Raw genomic sequence first — 21,532 nt, forward strand, 5'->3', positions numbered from 1 at the left:
TAGAGTCAAGCAGATATCGAAAGCAGAGAACAAAACTGCGAGGCCACCAAAGGGTGCTCCGGGAGGCCAGCATGCAGCCCCTTCTTACCCTTCCTCTTTCTCCAGCATGGGGACCCAGGCAGGCCAGCCTGGGAGCCGAGTCGAGGCCCTCCCCAGAGGTCTGACGGAGCCTCTGGGCCCCAGGGATGCCCGTGGTCTCCGAGGGTCACATGTGCCACCGTGAGGGGAATTGGGGGGCAGGGGAGGCTGCTTTCCAGGCTGGGAGGTGGGGGCCCTTCCCTGCCCAGGCAGACCCCGCCAAGCTGATGACGCCGCCTGCCACAGGATTAAGATGATGTCACAAGAAGCAGCTTAGTGCTGGACAAATAAACATCTTCTAAGGGTTGGCACTCCAGGGGCGCCTGTGCATGAACAAAGTGTGGCTGTGTCTTGGACCCCACAGCGCCCGTGGGGAGGCACTTTAGGGACCACTAACTGCAGCTCCACCCCATTTTACACATCGGGAGAATGAGGCCAGAGAGGGGTAGGGATTTGTCCATGAGCCCCCAGTGACGCAGGGCAGGGCCAAGGCGCGTCCCGGATGTGGGCATGGGAGGGCGGGCACTTACTGGAAACCCTCTGGCTTTGCCACCCGCAGCCCTGCAGTTGAACCCTCATGCCTCATGATCTGGCCGTCTGATGGTCCACACCCTCTGAGCCTCAGTTTTCTTGTCCATAAAATGGGAGTGATAATACTACCCAGCTGATGGGGTTTCGGGGAAGAGAAAACAGAGTGTGCGTGAGGGGTCTTATAGGCAGCTCTCAACTCTAACTGCTTCCTAGGGGCCGTTGGAGGAACAATGACCAGCAGCGTCAGAGAATTACAAGACCATTTGTTGAGCACCTACTGCGCGCCAGCTGCTGGGCATAGAGAGGACTTGGGTGTGGATGCTGCCCTCAAGATGGTCACCATCTAGTGAGGGGACATGGGGAGTAATGGAGGCACACAGAGGGGGCCCCTCCCTGCGGGGAAGGAGAGGGTGGGAGGGGAGGAGGACTGTTCTGGGAAGAGGGCCTGGCACTGGCAAGTGCCAAAAGGTGAGAAAGGGAGCGGAGAGTTCCGTCTGCCTGGCTGCCCTGGGTGTGAGGGGGTGGGGCGGGGGCAGTGCTAGGCAGGGAGCCTGGGGTGGCCGGAAGGGTCAGACCACCCAGGGAGGGCCAGTGTGCGACAGGCTGGGGGGCTGGGACTTAACTCCAATGAGGAATTTTCCCTGAAGGGTCCCACTAGATGGAGTGTCAGGGACCCCGGGCCACTGGGCTGAGACAAGAGGTGGCCCCTTGGAGAGGGCAGGTGGGGTCTGGGGGTGCTTCCCTGAGGGACAAGACCTCAACACCACACATCTCTGCAGGCAGGACCCCCTCCCCGTGTGCTGTGCCCACTATGCCACTTTCCCTGCCTCCTTCTCATGGCCATGCCAGGTGGGCCTCGGGTTAGAGATGGGGAAACCGAGGCTAGGCCAGGTGCAATCGCTTGCCCATGCATGACAGAGCAGGGAGTCAAATCTGGGCCATTTCCCACCAAAGGCCTTGATCTTTCTATTACATACCCTGCCTTTCAGCTTTCTTGAGTATTTCTTCCATTATCTACACATTTTAGTTTATTTCCTTTTTCAGCCTTCACTGTTTTAAAAAATTGCTGCTTTAAAATGTGTGTGTGTGTGTTTTTTTTTGTGAGGAAGATCAGTCCTGAGCTAACATCCATGCCAATCCTCCTCTTTTTGCTGAGGAAGACTGGCCCTGAGCTAACATCCGTGCCCATCTTCCTCCACTTTATATGGGATGCTGCCACAGCATGGCCTGACAAGCGGTGCCTCAGTGTGTGCCTGGGATCCAAACCTGGGCTGCCAGCAGAAGAGTGCGCTCACTTAACCGCTACGCCACAGGGCCGGCACCAGTGTGGGTATTTTTTTTAATGTGTGTTTTTAAAAGATAGCAGCCCATTCTTCCTGGAGTCAGCCCTCCGCCTGTGCATCCTCTCTCACCAACCCTGTTTTCTCAGGGCTGTAAATCACTTCTTTAAGGGGGGCTGGGACACCCAGGGGAGATCACTGCCCTTGTCACTTGGTGAGATGCGGTTCATCAGCCAAAGCAGGTTCAGGCTCTGGAGACCCAGACGGGGCAGCCCAGAGTCCCTAAGTGTGGATGCAGGCCCCGCTTCCCTGGGGACACGCCCTTCCCCTGGGGTCTGCACCTCACAGGCAGCCTTCCCACATCAGCAGGACCAGGACAGTCTCTGCTGCCCTGGGAGGGAGGCTTCGGGCCTGAACCCCCCGCACTCTGATCCGAACCCTATGCAGCTCCAACCACTGAGCTCAGAGAGGTGCTGGGGAGGGGGTTCAAAACCAGCTCAGTCCTCAGTCCTGGCATCCTGAAAGATGCAGAACCATCACCATCAGAAGTGCTCCTGGGGCTGGGGGATGCTTTAGTTCCCAATAGAAGCAATATTTGGGTTATACTTAAATACTAAAAATTTATCTGTTGTTGCCCTGAAATTCAAATGTAACTGGACACCCGAATTCTATCCGGCAGCCCCAGTGTGGACTACATGTTACAAGTGTGTGCCTGTGCGTGTGTCCACGTGTGTGTGCCTGTGCGTGTGTTCACATGTGGGACTGTGTGTGTCATCGTTCAAGACCTTGTCGTGGGGGAGTCCAGTGACAAGGACTTGGCACTTGGAGTGTCTTCCTCGTATAAGAAGAGCTGCATCTGCCCGGGGCTGCGCTGCCTCAGGGCAAAGAACTCGAGTTCCCAGCGCGTTTGACCCAAGAGAGCCTGCTGATGACATTTTAAACATCATTGGTGGCCCATGAACAGCGCCTCTGGAGGACTCCATCTGGGACTCTGTCATCAATGACTCCAGCAGGGGCTGGCAGAGAGGACTTGGGTTTGACATCTATCTTCTGACGCCCAGAATCACTGGAAATTAACATCTTCACTTGCTGCCCCTTGCTTGTAAAACCCAAGTGAGATCCCTTATCACTCCTCTGCTCAAAACCCTCCCATGGCTCCCGTCTCACTCAGGGTCAAAGCCACCGTCCCCTCATCACCTCGAGGACTGCAGAAAGGCCCTTCACAGTCTTCCCGCCCCCTCCTCTCTCAGCTTATCTCCCACAGCTCTCTGGTTCGCTCCGCCCAAACTGACCTCGCTGGTGTTCTTTGAAAAGACCATGCACTCCCACCTCAGGGCCTTTGCATCTGCTATTTCTTCTGCCAGGAACACCTTCCCTCAGATACTCCCAGGGCTTGTCCTTCATGGCCCTCAGGTTCTTCTCAAGTGTCACCTTCTCAGAAAGCCCTTCCCCGGCACTGCTCTCCATGCACTGCTCTCTCTCTTCCCTGATTCACCGCCCTCCGTCCTTATCACCCCCATCACCATCGTACGTACTTTGATTATTTGTTTTGTTCATTGTCCGCACACTCGAGTGTCAGCCTCGTGAGGGCAGGGACCACCACGTCTTCTCTGTCTGCAGCTGATCAGTAAATATTTGTTGAATGACTGATGGACTAAATAAATGCTGCTGCTGCCTCTGCTTCTGTGCTGGGTCACCCAGGATTTCCTGGTAGCAGGCTTTGCTCTGAGGACTCACTTTGTAATAGGAAGACCCACGCGCAAGGCTGTCTCTAGCACATTGGAAGCTCAGCTCCTCCCTGGGCCCTGGACAGCTGCGCCCCTGCACCGCCCATGCTGCCCTCTGATCTGGAAGACCCTGCCCTGCCTTGTTACCTCCCATTCATCCCTCAAGACCCAGCCTGGGGTTACCTCCTCCAGGAAGCCGTCCCTGCCCATCCCTGGTGACTCTCGAGTCACAGCACACGGCTCACTGGGCTCTCGCTGTCCCTCTGCTTGTTCGTCTCCCTGTCTGGCTGTGACAGACCGTCCTCTGTGCCCCCAGACCCAGCAGTGCCCTGGCCAACAGCGGGCACTCAGGACGTGATTGGAGGCTAAGGGAAAGATTGATTGTGTAGTTTCTTTTTATTTTCTTTTTAAATTCCCCTTCACAGACCCTGGTACTTCACCTGGAAGGTCTGTAGAGACTCCAGCTCCAGACTGGTTCATATCACAGACAGGGAAACTGAGGCCTGGAAGACGGAAGGCGTGGGAACTAATTCCTGTCCAGCATCTTCTCTGAGCCAGGCACTAGCTTCTGAGCAGAGTGACTCCTCCCCTGCCCACCCCCAGCTTCTGTGGGACCTTCAGTGGCCACTCCTTGGAGGGCAGAGGTTATGGCCCTGAACTGAGGCTGAGCTCCCTGGGACACTCAGCTTTGACTCTGGGTCCTTCTGGAGACAATAGACTTGGAATCCAGGTTTCATAGAAAGATTAAAAGGGTTTCTAATCCCAAAACTCCCCTTTCCATATCAAGAGAAAAGCCTGGAGGGCACAGGGCTGGGAGAGGGAGGGAGAAGGGCAGGGGTCACAAGCAAGGAGGGGCTGGCTCTCCCTTAGGGACAAAGCCACCTGGGGGGATCTGAGGCCCTGAGGCCGTTTCCCTGGGTCCCCGCCAGAGTCTAGGAGGCTACAAGCTTCTCTGAGGAATCCTGTGTTGGTGCCTGGGCTGAAGGGTGACCCCCAGGATATCAGGACCCAATCCCTGGACCCTCTGAATGTTACCACTTGCGGATAAAGGGTCTTTGCAGATGTGATTCAATTAAGGATATTGAGATGGGCAGATGGTCCTGGATTATCCAGGTGGGCCCTAAATGCCGTCACAAGTATCCTTATCAGAGAGACGCAGAGGTTTGATGCACAGAAGAGGACAATGTGGCCTCGGAGGCAGAGACTGGAGGGACGCGGCCACAAGTCAAGGAGCTCCTGGAGCCAGAAGCTGGGAGAAGCCCGGGATGGATTCTCCTCTGGAGGGAACAACCTGCTGACACCTTGACTCGGCCAGTGAACTAATTTCGGACTTCGGGCCTCCAGAACTGTGCGAGAGTAAAGTTCTGTTGTTTTAAGCCACCAAGTTTGTGGTCATTTGTGACAGCAGCCAGAGGAATCTAACACAGTGTCACAGCCAGACTGTGCAAGGGCAGGAGGTGAGAAGACAGACAGGCCCCTGGGGATGGAAGCCACCCGACTCACTGGGGCTGGGGTGCAAAAGCCCTCTTGCCTCAGACTCCGTGGTCTGGGCTACACTCCAGAGCTCCCTTGGGATCAGGCTGTGGGGAAGGTCCTGGGTGACCGGGCACCGAAGTGGAGGCAGCAGGAGCATTTAGTCCATCAGTCATTCAACAAACATCTGACCAGCTGCAGACAAGGAATGTGCGGTCCCCGCCCTCACGGGAATGAAGTTTGAATACAGACAATGAATAAAATAAAGCTAGACCTCACCGGAAACCCTACCCTGCCTCCTCCCTCCTTCATTGCTTTCTCCTGAGAGCCTCTCCCAATAAGCCACATGCATAGAATGGAAGCTTTTCTTCTATCTGATAGAATCCCCGCCGCCCTTGACCACGTGTGCTATTTCATTCACGGTTAGCACTCCTATAAGGTATCATCAGCCTCGTTTTGCACACGAGGAGACAAAGGCCCAGAGAGATTATATGACTTGCAAAGATCATACGGCACCAGGTGGCAGAGCTCGAATGCCAGTGCCAATTTGCCTGATTCCCCAGCCACGCCCCCATCCCTGCTCCTCACCTGCTGCCCTGAGTGGCTGTGGGCACAGTGGCAGGACAAGGAAAGAGCCTGGGACTCCCGCCTGCTGCGGCATCTACCCCCAGCCCCAGAGCCTGGAGTCCCCTTCAAATATGGCCCATCTCCCCTAGGTTACAGACTCAACTGAACATCCAGGGCCATCAGGGTGGTTTCTCCTCATTTCCCCCACTGGGTTCCAGAATAGAACATGAGTTTTCCCTCTGGGGGCCTAATGAGCTTGCCGTCTGGAGGTGGGTTTTTTCCACCGGTGCTGAGCTGATTGCGTCCTGCACCTCCTGCCCAGCTCCCTGCTCGGGTTACAGCTACACAATCAGCCGACCATCAGATGTCACCTCCGCCAGGCCCCAGGCTCCCGTCCAACCTCAGGGGAGGATGCTGCTGGCCTATCTCCAGAGCTCTCCATTGACAGATGCAATCTTGCAAGTCCAGGAAGTCCGATGTCACCCCCTCGGGGAGCCACCAAGGGGAGGAGGGCAAGTAACTCACCATAAGAAAACCTACAGGTGCCCCCTCACCGGAAACCCGAATGACGAGCCAGGCTTGTCTCCACTGAATGTGTGGTCTGGACACCTGCCTTGTCTGGATTTCCCCAGGGCTGTGTAGACACGGCCGGATCTCTTTGCCTGCCCTGCCCAGCAGAGCTTCAAAGCCCGGGAGCATATCAGCCAAGGCTGGGCCAGTGTCACTCGGTGCCTTCTGATGTTTGTCCCTTTCTAAAGGGGTTCAGAACTTGCAGCATCTTCCAGATTCCCCGCTTCCTCCATGTCCCTCCCTCATAACAGCCTTCAGAGGAGGGACTGTAAGCCCAGCCTGCAGCTCAGGCAGCAAACGTTTGCTGGGCAGCCACCCTGTGCCAGGACCCTAGAACCATCTCACTGCATCGTCTTCACAGCCTGGGAGGCAGGCGCCGTCATCGTCCCCATTTTACAGATGAGGAAACTGAGGCTGAAGGTCTCAGAGCCGAGAGGTAATAGCCAATAAGCACAAGAAAAGATGCTCAACATCATTAGTCACCAGGGAAAGGCAAATCAAAACCACAGTGAGATCCCACTTCACACCCGCTAGGATGGCTAGAATCAACAGACACGTAACAACAAGTGTTGGTGAGGACGTGGAGAAATTGGAAACTTCATGCACTGTGAGTGGGAATGGAAACAGTGCGGCCACCTTGGAAAATAGTCTGGCGGTTCCTCAAAAAGTTAAACATAGGGTTACCGTATGACCCAGCAACTCCACCTCCAGGTATACCCCCAAGAGAAATGAAACATGCTCACATAGAAACTTGTACACAGTGTACACAGCAGCATTAGTCATAACAGCCAAAAAAGTAGAAACACCCCACATGTCCATCAACCGATGGACGGGTAAATAAAATGTGGTATATAACTATACAATGGAATATTACTTGGCAATACAAAGGGGTGAAGTACTGATACACGCTACCACATGGAGGAACCTAAAAACATTATGCCGAGTGAAAGAAGCCAGTCACAAAAGGCCACGTATTATATGACTCCATTTATATGAAATGCCCAGAATAGGAAAATCTATAGAGATAGAAAGTGGATTAGTGGTTGCCAGGAGCTGGGGGTGAGGGTGACTGCTAATGGGTAGAGGGTTTCTTTTGAGGTGATAAAAATGTCCTAAAATTGTGGTGATGGATGCACAACTCTGCGACTATCCTATAAATCACTGAATTGTACACTTTAAATGGGTGAGTTGTATGGTATGTAAATTACATCTCAATAAAGCTGTTACCAAAGAAAAGAAAAAAGGGATGCAGACAGGATTGGGACCCAGGCCTCGTTCCACAGAGCCTGCAGCCTTGAGCGTCACTGGCTGTTCCCTTCGTCCTCCCTGTGGGACTCGGGGGAACCTGAGCACAACTCCCTGGGCTGGCTGCACCCCTCCAAGTTCCCCACAGCGTCAGGGCAGGCTTGGGAGCCTGGGGCCCCCACACGCTCTGAGCGGGCAGGGCACAGTGACACCAACCCTGTGACCTGCTCTCCTTGCTGCTCTGGGGCTAAGGCCGCCCTGACAGATCCACAGGACCCAGGGCAATCCAGGCTGCGGTCGCTCCCCCTGCCGAGCACTGGCCATCTGCATTCTGATCTGGTGGTGAGCAGGGCTCTTCACAGCCACCAGGACACGTACAGTGGATGTCACAACTGGCAGTCCTGATGACACCTATTTATGACACCTCACCCCCCGGTTTGGGGTCGTGGCTGGGGCTCCTCCTCTCTCAACAAGCTCCACAAGTTTCAAGATAGAAAGAAAAGGGAAGAAAGTCCATGGGGGACAAGGGACTGGGTGGATTTTTTTTTTTTTGCTGAGGAAGAGCAGCCCTGAGCTAACATTCATTGCCAGTCCTCCCCTTTTTGCTGAGGAAGATCAGCCCTGGGCTAACATCCGTGCCCATCTTCCTCTCCTTTATATGTGGGACATCACCACAGCATGGCTTGATAAGTGGTGTGTAAGTCCACAGCAGGATCCGAACCTGCGAACCCCAGGCTGCTGAAGTGGAGCGCCGAACTTAACCACTACGCCACCAGGCGGCCCCCGGGAGTGGGTATTTTTGCAGGTCTAACACTCCTGACTCAGCGAAATTAAGTTAAGCAAGATGAGACGGGACCCCCTTCCCTGTGCACTGCCCTCCCTGCAGGGGGGGCCCCCAGAGCCGCATCAAAGCAGCACCAAGCCCCCTGCACGACCACCTGTCTGCCTAAGAGGGGGTGAGGGGGTCTAGGCGCCTTCTGGCTGCAGGCTCCGTGCTGGGTGTGTCCCCCTTCTCCACTTCTATTAACCCCATGGACCAGGAGGCTGAAGACCCCTCTTCAGTGGTGAAGGCCAGTCCCGGAGGAGGACACCCAGAGCGAAGCCCCAGCTCCTCCCGCACAGCGCAGGCCTGGCGGGACACGTGCACACGGCACGTGCTCACACGGCACGTGCTCACCGAGCACCCGCCGCCTCCGACCGTCCGCTCAGACGGCCAGCTCGCCCTTCAGCCAGAAGCGGCAGGAAGGGTGTTTTCTGCAACTGCCTCAGCGCCTTGACATGTTTTTCCACCCGAAATAAATGACGCAGGATTCCTAGAAGATGTGTTTAAACTTGGTAGAGCGTTCTCTAAACATTTTGGCTTAGAGGTTGGAACACGGGGCCCAGAACTGCAGGAGCGTCTGATCCCCAACGCGGAACCCAACATCCCAGACCGAATTCCGGTTTTATTTCTAGCAATTGCGCCGATTAGGGGAGGGCTCGGAGACAACCTCGAGTTTTTGCAAACATTATTTTTAAACCAAGTCTTATCTCATTCTACAAAACAATGTATGTTATTCATCGCCACAGCCCTCTGCTGGGCTGCAAATTTTTCTTTAAATTTGTTTAGTTATATACTATTAAAAGTCAGTTGGGAAAGCCTGCTATTAAACTGATGGTGCAGCTTCTATTTGATGGTGTCAGAGAATCAAGGAAATAGCGTCTATATTAGCGTGATGAAGCTGACTCTTTGTAGTTTTCATTTTCCAATCTTCTTCTATAATTATTGTCTTCTAAACTCATACCCCATTTTTTTATCTGTTGACTTCGTTGATTAAACGGGCTCATGAACTATCCATCCCAACTCCCTCTTTGCCTTAGCAAATAATAAATCGATAGAGCTTTTAGGCAATTAACAGCCAGCCAATGTTTCTCTTGGTTATGCTTTTCCTTGCTAGTGTTGTGACCAAATCTTTCAGAAATTAGTTTTTGTGCTTTTAAATGCAAATTCCAGTCTGCGGGAGAGAGCACATTTTGAAAGATCTTGCCCCTTTCTTTGTGATTTGCATATTGGAACGACTCTTGAACCGAGTTTCAGACACCTACCGACCACAGCTCACACGATATGCTCCGAACATCATAATTAAAATGGATTACTTAAAAAAAAAAAAAAGCCAAATGGGAAAAAAAAGTCAACGGGGGGCCAATATTACTACTGTTCACTAATGGCTGGCTGTACCCAGCCCTCTGCCATTAGGTGTGGCCATGTGACTCGCGGGAGCCAATGAAATGCCAGTACTGGCAATATTGGTCACTTTGGGGTGGGAGCATTTAATTGCCAGTGTGGCCTCCTCTGCCTCGTGACTGCAGAAGGTTGGGTCCATATGGAGGCATCACACTGAACTACTATGTAGGCGACCTGCCCTCAGAGTCACCGAGACCCACAATGGATTTTGCATGAGCAAGAAATACACCTTTGTCGCTTTAAGTCACAGGGATTTGTTTTTTCCACAGCACACTGAGCTGGTCCGGAGTGACAGAGTCAGTAGAAAACAAAGGGGTGGTTCTGATGAATGCAAAAATTTGAAATCAGCAGTTACAGATGACAACGGCTATCTGTGACCTGTCTCAGCCACCAGTTTCTGTATTTTATTTTGACTACACAGTTTCAAGAAAAAACAGATAAGTGGTTGCAAACACTAGCAGCTTTGTTTCATTTTTAAAATATAATTAACAAATATATAAAACCTAGCTTGCTATCTCAAGAATGCTCAATTAGAATGGACCCAATACTTCAAAAGAACAGAAGTGGGTAACTTTTGTTTCCAAGTTGAATTCCCAACTGCTTCTAACCTGTATTTCTTGTCATAAATATAAAAGCCCCTGAGGGGACTTCAGACACTGGAGCATGGATTTGTTCATTTGCTGCTTGGAGGCTCACGGGCTGTGACGAGAGCCAGCGTAAAGCAGGTGGTCCTGAGCCCTGCCTGGGGTGGGAACACGGGACACGTGTGTGAGCCGAGTGCTTGCCTATAGGAGTCATTGCTAATAGATGCAAATAACCTCTCCAGGCCAGCAAGGGAAGGAGGCTTGTCCCAGGTCACACAGCAATAGACCCCACCCAAACACATCTCCCAACATCAGCATCCTGTGAGCAAGATGGGGTGTCTAGGTTGGCACCGTTCAACGCTATTACCGAACAAGAGGAGCAGATATTGGAGGGGAGGACACTCCAAGGCTGCAGGGTCCCCCGGGGGCTCCAGAACTCAGGGCAATGTACAAACGGGGTGACTGTGGCCCGGGAGCACAGTGGGATTGGCGGGAGATTATACAGAAGGAGAAAGACGGTCGCTCTGCTGGCTGAGCACTTACTCAGGTTAGGGCTGTCCATCCTCACCACACCCTCTGAGGCAAGGCAAATGTCCACCCCTCACTGAGGCTCAGGGAGGTTAAGCGCCCCCCCCAGGGTCACAGAGCCAGGGAATGGCAGAACGGGGATTCAAACCCAGCGCTCTGACGGACCTGCATTCGGTGGTCTGCTGAGAGTACAACAGCCTATTCTTTGGTGCTTGGAATTGTAAAACTGCTTAGCTGGAAACATTCCCAAACATGGAGGGAACTGACAGCACAGAGGCTGGATTATCTTCCTGCAGAGTTCCGCCAAGAGGGGGGCGGGGTAGACCACAAGGTCAAAGGCAGGAAAAGACAATTGACAGACCCAGGATGTGTGGAACCAGCACCTTCTGGGCTCCTCTATCTAGGTCTGTGCCAGCACTTACAGACACTGTCTTGGGCCCAGGGAGGGACGAGGCAAGGCCACATCTTACAGGTGAGGAAACTGAGCCTCAGTAGGGAAGAGAGGGGAAGAGCCAGGCCTGGAATCCAGGCGACTGTAAAGGAGGCACCGTCGCTGGATGTGGTGCTCGGGCTGGCCGTCCTCGGTGCAGACAAGCTCCTGCTATAAATACAATGCTGACTCCCGGTAACCTTAGCCTCTAGGCTCCCCTGCCCAGGCATGGGGCCATAAATCCTGGAGGCAACCGCCTGCCACGGTCCTCCTGCTCTGCGGAATTTTTCTGACACCCTAACAAGGTACCACATTTTTTTTAACAGGTTCCAAATTATTGGAGGCAATATTGAGCTAGCCGTCTTCACAATGAGAAGGGCTGTTGCTCAGAAGAGACCCAAAAAGGCCTGCAAGACAGCTGCTCCCTGGGCTGAGCAGGGGGCGACTTCCTGAAAGGGGGATGTAATGTGGGTTCTGTGCAAACAGGGTCCAGAGAGCTGGGTTCGAATCCCAGCTCTACCATGTAGCTGCTGGGTAACCTTGGGCAAGCCTGTGTGCCTCTCTGAGCTTCCATTTCCTTAGCTATACAGTGGAGTTCATGCCACCCCCTCCAGGGATTAAACAGACAATGTGTCCCAAATGGCCAGGACACAGGACACAGCAGATAATTTGGTCCCTTCATTTTCCTCTTTGGGTTGAAGCTCATTTATTGGTCGAATAATTATAACAGCAGCTACAACTGCTAACAATAAGCCTGGCATTATTTTAAGTGCGTTACTTACTTTCGGTCACTTAATGCTCACTGGAACTTGAGGAGCTAATGTCCTATATTGTCCCCATTTAATGGATGAGGAAACTGAGGCACGGTGCCCTTGAGTAATCTACCCAAGGTCACACAGGTCATGAGTGGAGAGCTCAAATTTTCCTGCTGTCGACACAGGCCCAGGTATTGTTACTGAAAACAGAAATATTTCACATGGGGCCCTTCCTGGGCCCAATGGCTGCTGCGGGGTAGGAATCCCAGAAAGACTTGAACTTCAGACAGTACACTCTAGGAGACTCCCCCATAAGCAAACATATACCCCTGCACCCAGGCACAGTCTTTACTCCTGCCAATGGGGTTCCATCGCAAGCCCAGCACATCAGAGACCAAAGGCCATCCTGCAGTATCTTATAGGTGGGAAGCCAAGCCCCAAGCTTGCCCAGGGCCATCTGCCAAGCCAGGGTGGGCAAAGCCAGGATGGGCCCACTGGCCCCCAACCCAGCTGGCCCTCTCCTAGATGGTGAGAGGCAGTGAAGGCCATGTCTTCTCCTGGCCTCCTGGGCATACACACGCGCGCACACACACACACACACACACTCAGCACCCATTCCATTGCCCCGACAGGCTAAATATTGTCCCGGCCTTCCTGAAATACCCAACTCCTCCAGGGTGATTTTACAAGCTGCTAAAAGCAGGGCCGTGTCTCTGGTGGAGGGAGAGAGCTATTCCGGGTTTGTGTCAGGTGTGTCCAGAGCCAGCCAGAAAGGGCCTGTCTGCCGCCCCCCGCCCCCATACTGGCTCCTTGGCCTTCAGAGCCACGGTGGACAATTCCTGGCAGCCAGCACGACTGGCGCCCGGCGGAAGAGGGTGAGGTCAGGCCAGTTTCATCGGTGTCCCCCTCCCCAACACACACACACACTCTCTGTTCCAAATCTGACTCGGCCTGGCCCAGGCACTAGAACTGTCCATCAGACACCACGCAGGGTGGGGCCGCACCGCTGTTGCCCACAACCCATCCCAGGGCCCCCGGGGACAGCTTGTCATGCCTGAGATTCTCCCTGGCGGTGTTTGACGGATAAGGAATCCACGGGTCACAGACGTGCAGTGACTTAGGCAAGGAGGCCCGGCGGGAGGGGCCAGACCAGGATGCACAGGCCCCAGCGCCTCTGAGCTCCTGCCTAGGACCCCCCACCTGCTGCTTCCAAGAAGGCGCCACTCAGTGCTCACTACACACCAGGCACCGACAGAGGCTTTCACACATTATCACCTTAATCTTCACAACCACCTGTGGACTAGGTACCCTTAACATTGTCTCTTTAATCACCTGGGGACACTGAGGCTCAGAGCAGATAAGCCACTTGCCCAAGGTCACCCAGTCTGGAGGTGAAAGAATTGGGATTTGAACCTGGGCAGCCTGACTCCAGAGTCCCCGACGTACCCCCTGCATTAGGCTGTCTCCAGTCCTTGCCCACTCAAGGCTGGTTTGGGGGGACGTCCACATCAGAGCTTGTCTTCAACTGAAAGGAGCCAGGGGCAGCCAGCCAGGGACACGGCAGCCAGTCCCCATCACAGCCCCTCGCCCTGGGCAGGGCAGAGGGCGTGTGTGCAGACCCCAGTATCTGGTATCCCCCCACCTGCCTGTGTTGCCAGCCATTTCCAACCTAGAGGATTTTGGGGCCCATGGAAAGCCTGCCTTGTGCTGGCAGACAGGGGCTCAAAACTTCTCGGAGGTCTCAGATCTTTGGGGAATCTGGCGGAAGCTGTGGGCTCCCCCGTGCCTCCAGGCAAATGTCCATGCACATTTATTTGCACGCAGTTCCAGGGGCCTGTGGCACCCCGAGCCCACCCAGGGGTCCAGCTGCAGTCTAGGCCCCTGCTGCAATGTGGGTCAACTCCGGATACCCTGGCTGACAGCCGGAGGGTTTGCAGCAGGCACGGCTTCCTGCTCTGGCCTCATCCTTCGGGAAGCCAGGGGGGTGCGGCAGAACTTAGCTTTGAAAGTCAAGCTCCCTGCTCCAGGAGCACAGGCCCCCAGGCATCAGGCTAGGAGGAAGGGGGTCCAGCCCCACAGCTGCCTGCAGCCTGCGGGGGGGCCCAGTGCCCTCAGCGACCAGTGGCCTTGGCTCTGCAACCAGAGCCCTGGGGGTAAATATAGCGCTGCCACTCACCAGCCGAGGGGCCCTCGCCGTCCGACATGGTGCAAGAGATGGGCAGGCAGCCGGCCACCGGCCTGCACGGACGCTCAGAGCCCTCAGCGGCCGTCTCCCACTTGGTGGGGCTTGGGGCTGCCGGCCCTGCTCCGCGTCCAGTCCCCAGGCAGCGTCCCGCCCCAGCCCGCCCGGCCACCCCCCCATGCTGGGCTGGGCAGATAAGAACCTCTCCAGCGCCAGGAGCCCGTGCTATTGGTGGATAAATCTGGGCACTGCCCTCCCCACCCGGGCCTCTCCCAGGCAGCCTCAGAATGTTGCCTGAGAAACCGCTGCACCCCTGGGTGCTTGGTCAGTCCCGAGACCCCAGCCCCAGCCCTGGGGACCCCAGAGTGCCTGCACGCTCTCCCCCGGGGGGTGGCTCCACCCAGCCAGGCAGGGGCGTTTCTGGGCTTAGAGAAGAGTGACCCCAAGTGATACCGCCATGGAGTGCGTGCTGGGTGCCGGGGCCGTGCTGAGGGCTGCCATGCTTGTCATCCCGCTCGGCTCTCCGGAGCAGCCACGACCATCATCTCAATGTCACAGATGGGGTTAAGTGACCCACCAGAGGCCATCCGGCCAGTGAGGGGCGTGACAGGAGCTCGCTCCGGATCCACTGTCCGTCTCCCAGGCTACAGGCGGGCACAGCCCTGGCCTTTGACCGATTGGCAGACCCAGAGCAGTCAGCACTTCTGGGTACCTCCCGGGTGCTGACTGCTCCATGTGTGTTGGGGGGCTGAGGGGGGAGGGAGATGGACCCCGGGGGCAGCCATGTGACTCTGTGTCTGGCACAGAGTGGGTGCTCAGGAAATATTGGTCAAGAGAACACACCTCAGCAAGTACTTAGTATGCACTTGCTGTGTGCTGGCCTAAAAGCCAACCCACTGCCTCTCCTGGGTCCCCACAAGGGCTGGGTAATGAGGCACGTGGAGAGCTCTAGGCTGAGTTCCCAGAGGCATCACCCCAGGGCTGGGCTCCACTGGGGCCCCCAGGGCCTGAGGTCTCCCCAGTTCTGCGTGCAGAGCACAGAGGGAGTGAAGTGGCTTAAAGAGAAGGCAGGGAGGCTGGTTATCAACCGCAATCAGAGAGATTCGGGAGGGCTTCCTGGAAGAGCTGGCATTTGAGTTACATCTTTGAGGGACAAGGAAGTTTTTTTTCAGGGGAAGAGAGGGCATTCCAGAAGAGAGACCAGCAAGAAAAGTCAGAGGTGGGAAAGCTCGACTGGAGAGTGGCAGGGGTCCCTGGCAGGGGCTGGAGGTGGTGGTGATCCTGAGGAGAGAGGAGGGTTGATGCTTGTGGTAGGGGAGGCATCTAGGGCTGAGGAAGTCAGGGAGACTTCCTGGAGGAGGGGGCAGGTGCTGGTGCTGCAGGGTCCATGAGGCTCAATGAGAAGGGGATGGAATAGCATTCTGAGGTATCCAGCAGCTCTTCCATCGGCATTGAGGCCTCTCTCAGCTCAGAAACCTGGGGAGTGAAGGCAGGAGGCGCCAGGCGATCATGCTTCCAATGGCACTCCCTTCTGGAGAAGGGGTGTGGGGAGGACCACGGAGTCACATCAGCTGTCAGAGAGAACAGCAAAGGAACTCAATCCCCATGAGGTGGTTCCAGGACTCCTGGCCTTTGCCTGTGCTGTTCCCTTGGTCAGGAATTCCCTGTCCTCCTCCCCCTCCTCTTCCTCTCAGAAGCCTTGTCTGACTGCCCCTGAAGGCGGGCCAGGGGCCCCTGTGCTCCACTCCGCAAACTCTGACCTCCCTGTGGTCAGTGCCTGGTCCTGGCTCTGTCCACCTTTGGGCTGGCTGTTGCTGTTCTGTGTGATAATGAGCTCACCATCACTGGAGGTGTGTAAGCAGGGCTGGACAACCATGGGGCGAGAACAGTGGAAGAAGTTCAAGCATCAGGTGGGGTTAGATGAAATGGCTTTGAGGTCCCCCTAGGGTGACCAACTTGAGCTGGTCTCCCTGGACCTTTCCCTGTTTTAGCCCTGAAAGGCCTCATGCATCCTTGGATCTCTCGGTACCAGGACTGCTGGTCCTCCTGGGTCCCTCCTAACTGAGATTTTTATTTTAAGTGAGCAAGGTCAGCAAGGAGAGAAGCAGCGAGCTGCTCTTCGGGCCCTCTTCACCTGCACAGTGGGAGGATGTCACCCGCTGGGTTCGAGGATTAACTGAGGCAACGCCGCAGCAGCGCAGCAGTCTCTGTAGGTGGCAGCTGTACCCCCAGGGAGGAAAGGGCACCCGGGAGCCCACCTGCCCAGCCCTCCCCTCGGACTCCGTTCTCCCCGTGGAGCCGCAGAGGAGGGCATGGGTGAGGTCAGACCTGCCTCGCTGTGTGGCCTTGGGGAGGTTGTGTCCCCTCTCTGTGTACCCGGCCCTGGGCCAGGCTCTGGTGCAGGAGGAACCCACAGAGTCCCTGCCATCAGGTATGCACGCTCCCATGGGGCCTGTGGCCCCGTCTCGAGTATTGTCTCCTGCAGTGCACACGCTGGGCTCCCTGGGATGGGCTGGATTGACAGAGGAGCACACCGTGGAACTCACCAGAGTCCAGTCCGGGGTACCAGGGTGTGCCCAGTGCTGGACAGCAGGGCTGCAGAAGAGCCCCACCAAGCCACCTGGCATCCCAGACAGAGGCGCTCGCCTTGGCCACTGCGGATGGGCTGCAGGACCAGGGCCTGGAGGAGCACGGTCAGAGGTGCCTGGGGCCAATGCCAGCTCTGCCAGTCCTCCTCGGTGACTAGGATAAGCTGACCCCAGCCTCAGTTTCTCCCCTGGAAACAGGAGTGGTGGCCCCTGCAGGGGCTGTGGTGAGGATCAGCTCCAGGGCCAAGATGCCTCAGAGGGCCGTTCTACCTCCCCACCCTGCAGCCGTCTGTCTGTCTGTCTGTCTCTGAGTCTCACCCAAGCTGCAGCCCATCGTCCACCCGGCTGGAGCCGGCTCCCTGTGCGCAGGCCACTTCCCCTTCCTGTCCCTGGCCCCAAGTCCCTTCCTGTTTCCTTTATTGTGGGGACATGCATTGGGGAAAAAACAACTTGATTCCTTTCCTCCTGAGGTCATTGCCACAGCTATGGGCCCACTGCATGTGTGTGTGCAAACGTGTGTAAATGTGTGTGTGCCAGTGAACACGTGTGTGATGATGCGTGTGGGTGTGTGCATGTGTGAGTGGGGGTGGGCACATGCATGGGAAAGGGTGTGCGCTTGTGAGAATGTGTGTGTGCACATGTGTGAGTGTGGGTGTGAGTTTGTACAAGTGAGCATGTGTGTGTGACATGTGTGAGTGTGGGTGTGAGTTTGTACAGGTGAGTGTGTGACATGTGTGAGTGTGCACCCCATGCACGGGAGCATGTACATGTGCGTAGGGGAGTGTGTGTGAGTGTGCACATTCCCCATGAGCATGTATATGCACGTGCAGGGGAGCATGTAAATGCTCACCCGGGGGCGTGTGTGTGCTCCCACGTGAACAGGTATACGCGTGTGTAGGAGCAGGTATGTGGGGGGGGGCATGCGTGTGCTTGTGGTGTGTACATATGCACGTGTGCTCGCTGGCTCCTGCAAGCTCGTGCTGTGGCTCTGACTCTCCAGGGAGCAATTTGTGTCCTTGTCGTGGACACTGAGACCTGGCACGATGCCGACTGGCCCCCAGGGACACACAACAAGTGTCTGATGACATTTTCAACTACTCAGTGGGCACCCACGACGGGCCGCTGCTGCCGGGGCCTGAGTGAGACGTAGGCTCAGCCTCGAGGGGCCCACAGTTTCGTGGGGGTGCTGGAGGAAGCACAGGGCAGAGTGGCGGGGGGCAAGTGGTGGTGGCCAGGGAGACCTCCCTGAGGAAAGAGCTCAGGGCGCCCTGGGAATGGACAAACGTGTGTAAATGTGCGTGTGCCGGTGAGCACTTGTGTGATGTTGTGTGTGTGATGATGCGTGCGGACAGGGGTGGGAGATACGGTGAGAGGGGCAGGTGGCTACTTGTGTGGCCTTGGCAGTTGGCAGGAGTTGGGGTTGCTTGAAGGGGAACAGGGCGAGGGGGGCGCACACTTGCTGCACATCCGTGGGGCCAGCCCTGAGCCAGGCCTCTCCAGCCCCCCTGACGCCGCAGCATGCTCAGGGGAAGCCAGGGTCCCACTTCCCAGGGGAGGACGACCACTGGCCTGGCAGTGACCGCTCGCCTGGTTCTGTGTGCACAGCACCCCCTCCCCCCACGTGCTCCCCCGCCTGCCTGGAGTTCCCACACTGCTCAGTCAGCCAGCTCTGACACCGGGAGGAAAGTGTCCCTAGAGGGACGGAGGAGGGTGAGGGCCGGCCTAATCAAAGGCGGGAGAGGCGTCCGAGTGTGGTGAGGTCAGGGAGGAGGCCCTGGTTCCTGCTGCTGGCACCTGCTCACTCCACATTCACGAGGACCCCAGCTGGGTCTCAGGGGTACCAGCACCTCCTCCACGCTGGAGACTCCGCCTTCCTGGGCCCTGGGTTTCCCCCATAAATAGAGGCAGGACAGTCATGAACAGGGAGCCTCATCTGGGACCTTGGTGGCCATGACTTGAAGAAGGACAGCAGATGCCCACATTGAATGGACCCACGCTTCCCGGGCATGTGGCCTTGAGCAGGTCACCTAACCTCACCGGACGTCTGAGTGAGGATGGGGTGCGTGGTACACAGCAAGGGCCTGGCACCAGCGGCCTTGTAATACTTCCCGGGTCTGTCCACTGCCTTCAGTTAAAACAGACACCTGCTTACAGCTCAGTCGCTGCAGACACACACCCCGGCACATGCAGCCTGAGACACACAGACAGGGATGCCGGGATCCGTACACGCAGCCTCACGCAGGAGAGACAGAGAGATACACAGAGCTGGGAGACCACAGAAACACAGAGATATATGGAGAGACACGAGTGGACACGCACATGGGGTGCACAAACACATTTGAGGCTCATACACACACACGGGGCTCACACACACACACACTCGAGGCTCATACATACACACACACACCCCTACAGGGCTCACACACACCCCTACAGGGCTCACACACACATATGCACATACTCCAGTACAGCTCTGGGAGCTGGTCTTCCACACCCGGGGGCCCCCCGTCCAGCCCAGCACCCTAAGCTGACGGCCACCTGGGTGGCCTTGGGCAAGCCTCCCAGCTTCCAGGCTCCCGGCCAGGAGAGAAGCCTGAGAGGCCTGTCCAGCTGCACTGGGTGTCCCTGGGGTGTGAGGGTGTGGGCAGCTCCAAGTTTTTTGGGGCAACCCCCTCACCTCTGGGTGGGGGCCAAGAAGCCACTGCCATTTGGTGTGTGTGTGGGGAGGGGGGAGGCCCAGGAGGCAGGCAGCTGGTGGGCAGGCCTCCGAGGCTCTGGCTCCTCCTCGGCTCCTGGCTCACAGCAGGGTGAGGCTCCCCAGGCACAGGGAGGCCCTGCTACCTCTTGGGGCCTTGTCTGCAGAAAGAGGTCCGGGATTACAGTACAGGTAGGCCCAGGGCTGGCCATGAAGCTGGTGCTGAACGGTGAGCTGGCACTAACATCAGCATCATCACGACTATCATCACGGACTCCTCCTCACCCAGGGTTCCCCTCACCCTGGTCCCATGGCTACCCAAAGGGCTTAGATGAGGGCCCTACCACTGGCTGGGGACCGAGGGGCCCTATCAGAGCAGCTGTCATCATACCCCTCTGCCCCTCAAAAGCCGGACCAGCATAGGAGCTGGGCCAAGGAGAGGGAGTGGGGAGGGGAGACAGGCCCTTTGCCCCTGCCTGCCCAGCACTGACCCTGGGACCCTCCACGCCCTGCCTGGGAGGCCAGGCTCCTGCAGGAAAAGCCCCAGCGTCCCCCACTCTCTGCCTGGCCTCACTGCCCTGAGACCCCTGGAGCCTCCTCCAGCGCAGGCTGGGGAGCTGGACACAGCAGGGTGGGGCTACCCACGAGCCAGCCCAGAGCAGGAGGCTCGGGGCCCCCTCTGGCCTTCACCCTCTGGAGTGCCAACTCAGGGACCAGTGGACTTGCCCCTGGCTACCCAAGCTGCCTCCCACTGGGCTGACCGCTCTGCCTGGCTGGCCCAGGGTCCTGCCCATCAGCAGGGGCTGCCTAAGGTGGACAACCCCAGAAGGGGGACTCTGGTTTCCCTAAATGAGAAGAAAGTGCAGCAGAGGCCGTGTTCTGGGAAGAATGTGTTTTTAAAGCTCCTGGCCATGGAAGGGCCTTGACTCCGTCCCTCCCCGCCCCGGCACTACTTCAGAGAAATGACCCTCTGCTATAAGTCCCCCCATCTGCCAGAAATACCCCCCTGTCTGCCCCTCCTCCGGATGGGGTTATTTTTGGACATCCAGGCAGAGACGCCGGAGGCTGTCTGGAACCCAGGGTGAGTCAGGGCAGACGTCGATTGAGGAGTCACCCCAGGGGGTTTGCGAACCTCCTTTGGGTCATGGTCTCCTCAGCAAGCCGGCTGAGAATGTAGGATTCTCGCCCCAGAGAAAAGCAAACATCCATGCAGAAAAGAAGGAAGAGCCACTGGCTTGAGTCCCCTCTGCCCCCACCTCCAGGTCCCCTCCAGGTGGCCATCCCCTCTCTCAGGTCATCCCGCGTTTGTGGGGTCCACCTGCGCTGGATGGACCTACCTGACTCTGGACCAGTGTAAAGGACACTACGCCACTCGGCCAAGACAACCAGCAGGGGCTGAGCTCCATCCAGAACCTTCCCAGGTGGGCAGCTAATTGTGGACCTCTGCCCACCCACATTGGCTGCCACTGAGGTCCAGCAGGACCACCAGGGGACTCCAGAGCCAGCCTCCTGTCCCAGCGCGCAGCACACAGAGGAAGAAAACCTCCCACTGGACCAGGCTGGGCCAAGCTTCTTGCCCCCTGCCGGAGTAGGCCAAGGCTCCCAAAGCCACACTCGAACTGGGCCTGAGCCACAAGCCACCCCAAGGGTCCCTCATCACTGGCCTCCAGGCCTCTGGGGCCGAGGACACGGGAGGTGGCTTCTGCTTAGCAGAGAGCACTTTAACTGTGGAGCAGCTCAGCCCTGGGGGATCACGAGGCATTCCCCGGTTCCCAGGCAGCAGGAAGCAGCCTGCGCCCCGACCGGTCCTCTGTGCGCTTCTCCACCGCAGGGCTTTTCTTGCCAAAGCTGCCCCTTCCGGGTGAGGCCCCTCTACCGGGCAGCCAGCGTCCCACCGCCAGACGCAGGCCCACGGCCAGAGAGGTGAGGGCGAACCGCCGAGCGATCGCCGCACCCCCGCCTGCGTGGCAGTGTTCCTGTCGGCCCCGCCAGCTGCCTGACCCTCGCCGCGTCTCGGCGGCCCCATTTGGGAAATGGGGACTGCCCACCTCCCCTTCCCCTCCCTCCCAGTGGTC

General features: G+C 56.8%; 1 protein-coding gene across 1 annotated transcript in view; it reads right to left on the minus strand.

Annotated features, from left to right (window-relative positions):
• EML1 (EMAP like 1) overlaps positions 1-14,216 on the minus strand; it is a 167,537-nt gene extending 153,321 nt beyond the window's left edge. Inside the window, exon 1 of the mRNA XM_014790532.2 lies at positions 14,169-14,216. Within this exon, the coding sequence (XP_014646018.1) occupies positions 14,169-14,196 (28 nt within the window). The 5' untranslated portion in view covers positions 14,197-14,216. The remainder of the gene's footprint in view (positions 1-14,168) is intronic.
• Positions 14,217-21,532: the final 7,316 nt, after the last annotated feature.

Source organism: Ceratotherium simum, chromosome 24 (genome assembly GCF_057802395.1).
Source record: "Ceratotherium simum simum isolate JZ-2026a chromosome 24, ASM5780239v1, whole genome shotgun sequence".
Taxonomy (NCBI): domain Eukaryota; kingdom Metazoa; phylum Chordata; class Mammalia; order Perissodactyla; family Rhinocerotidae; genus Ceratotherium; species Ceratotherium simum.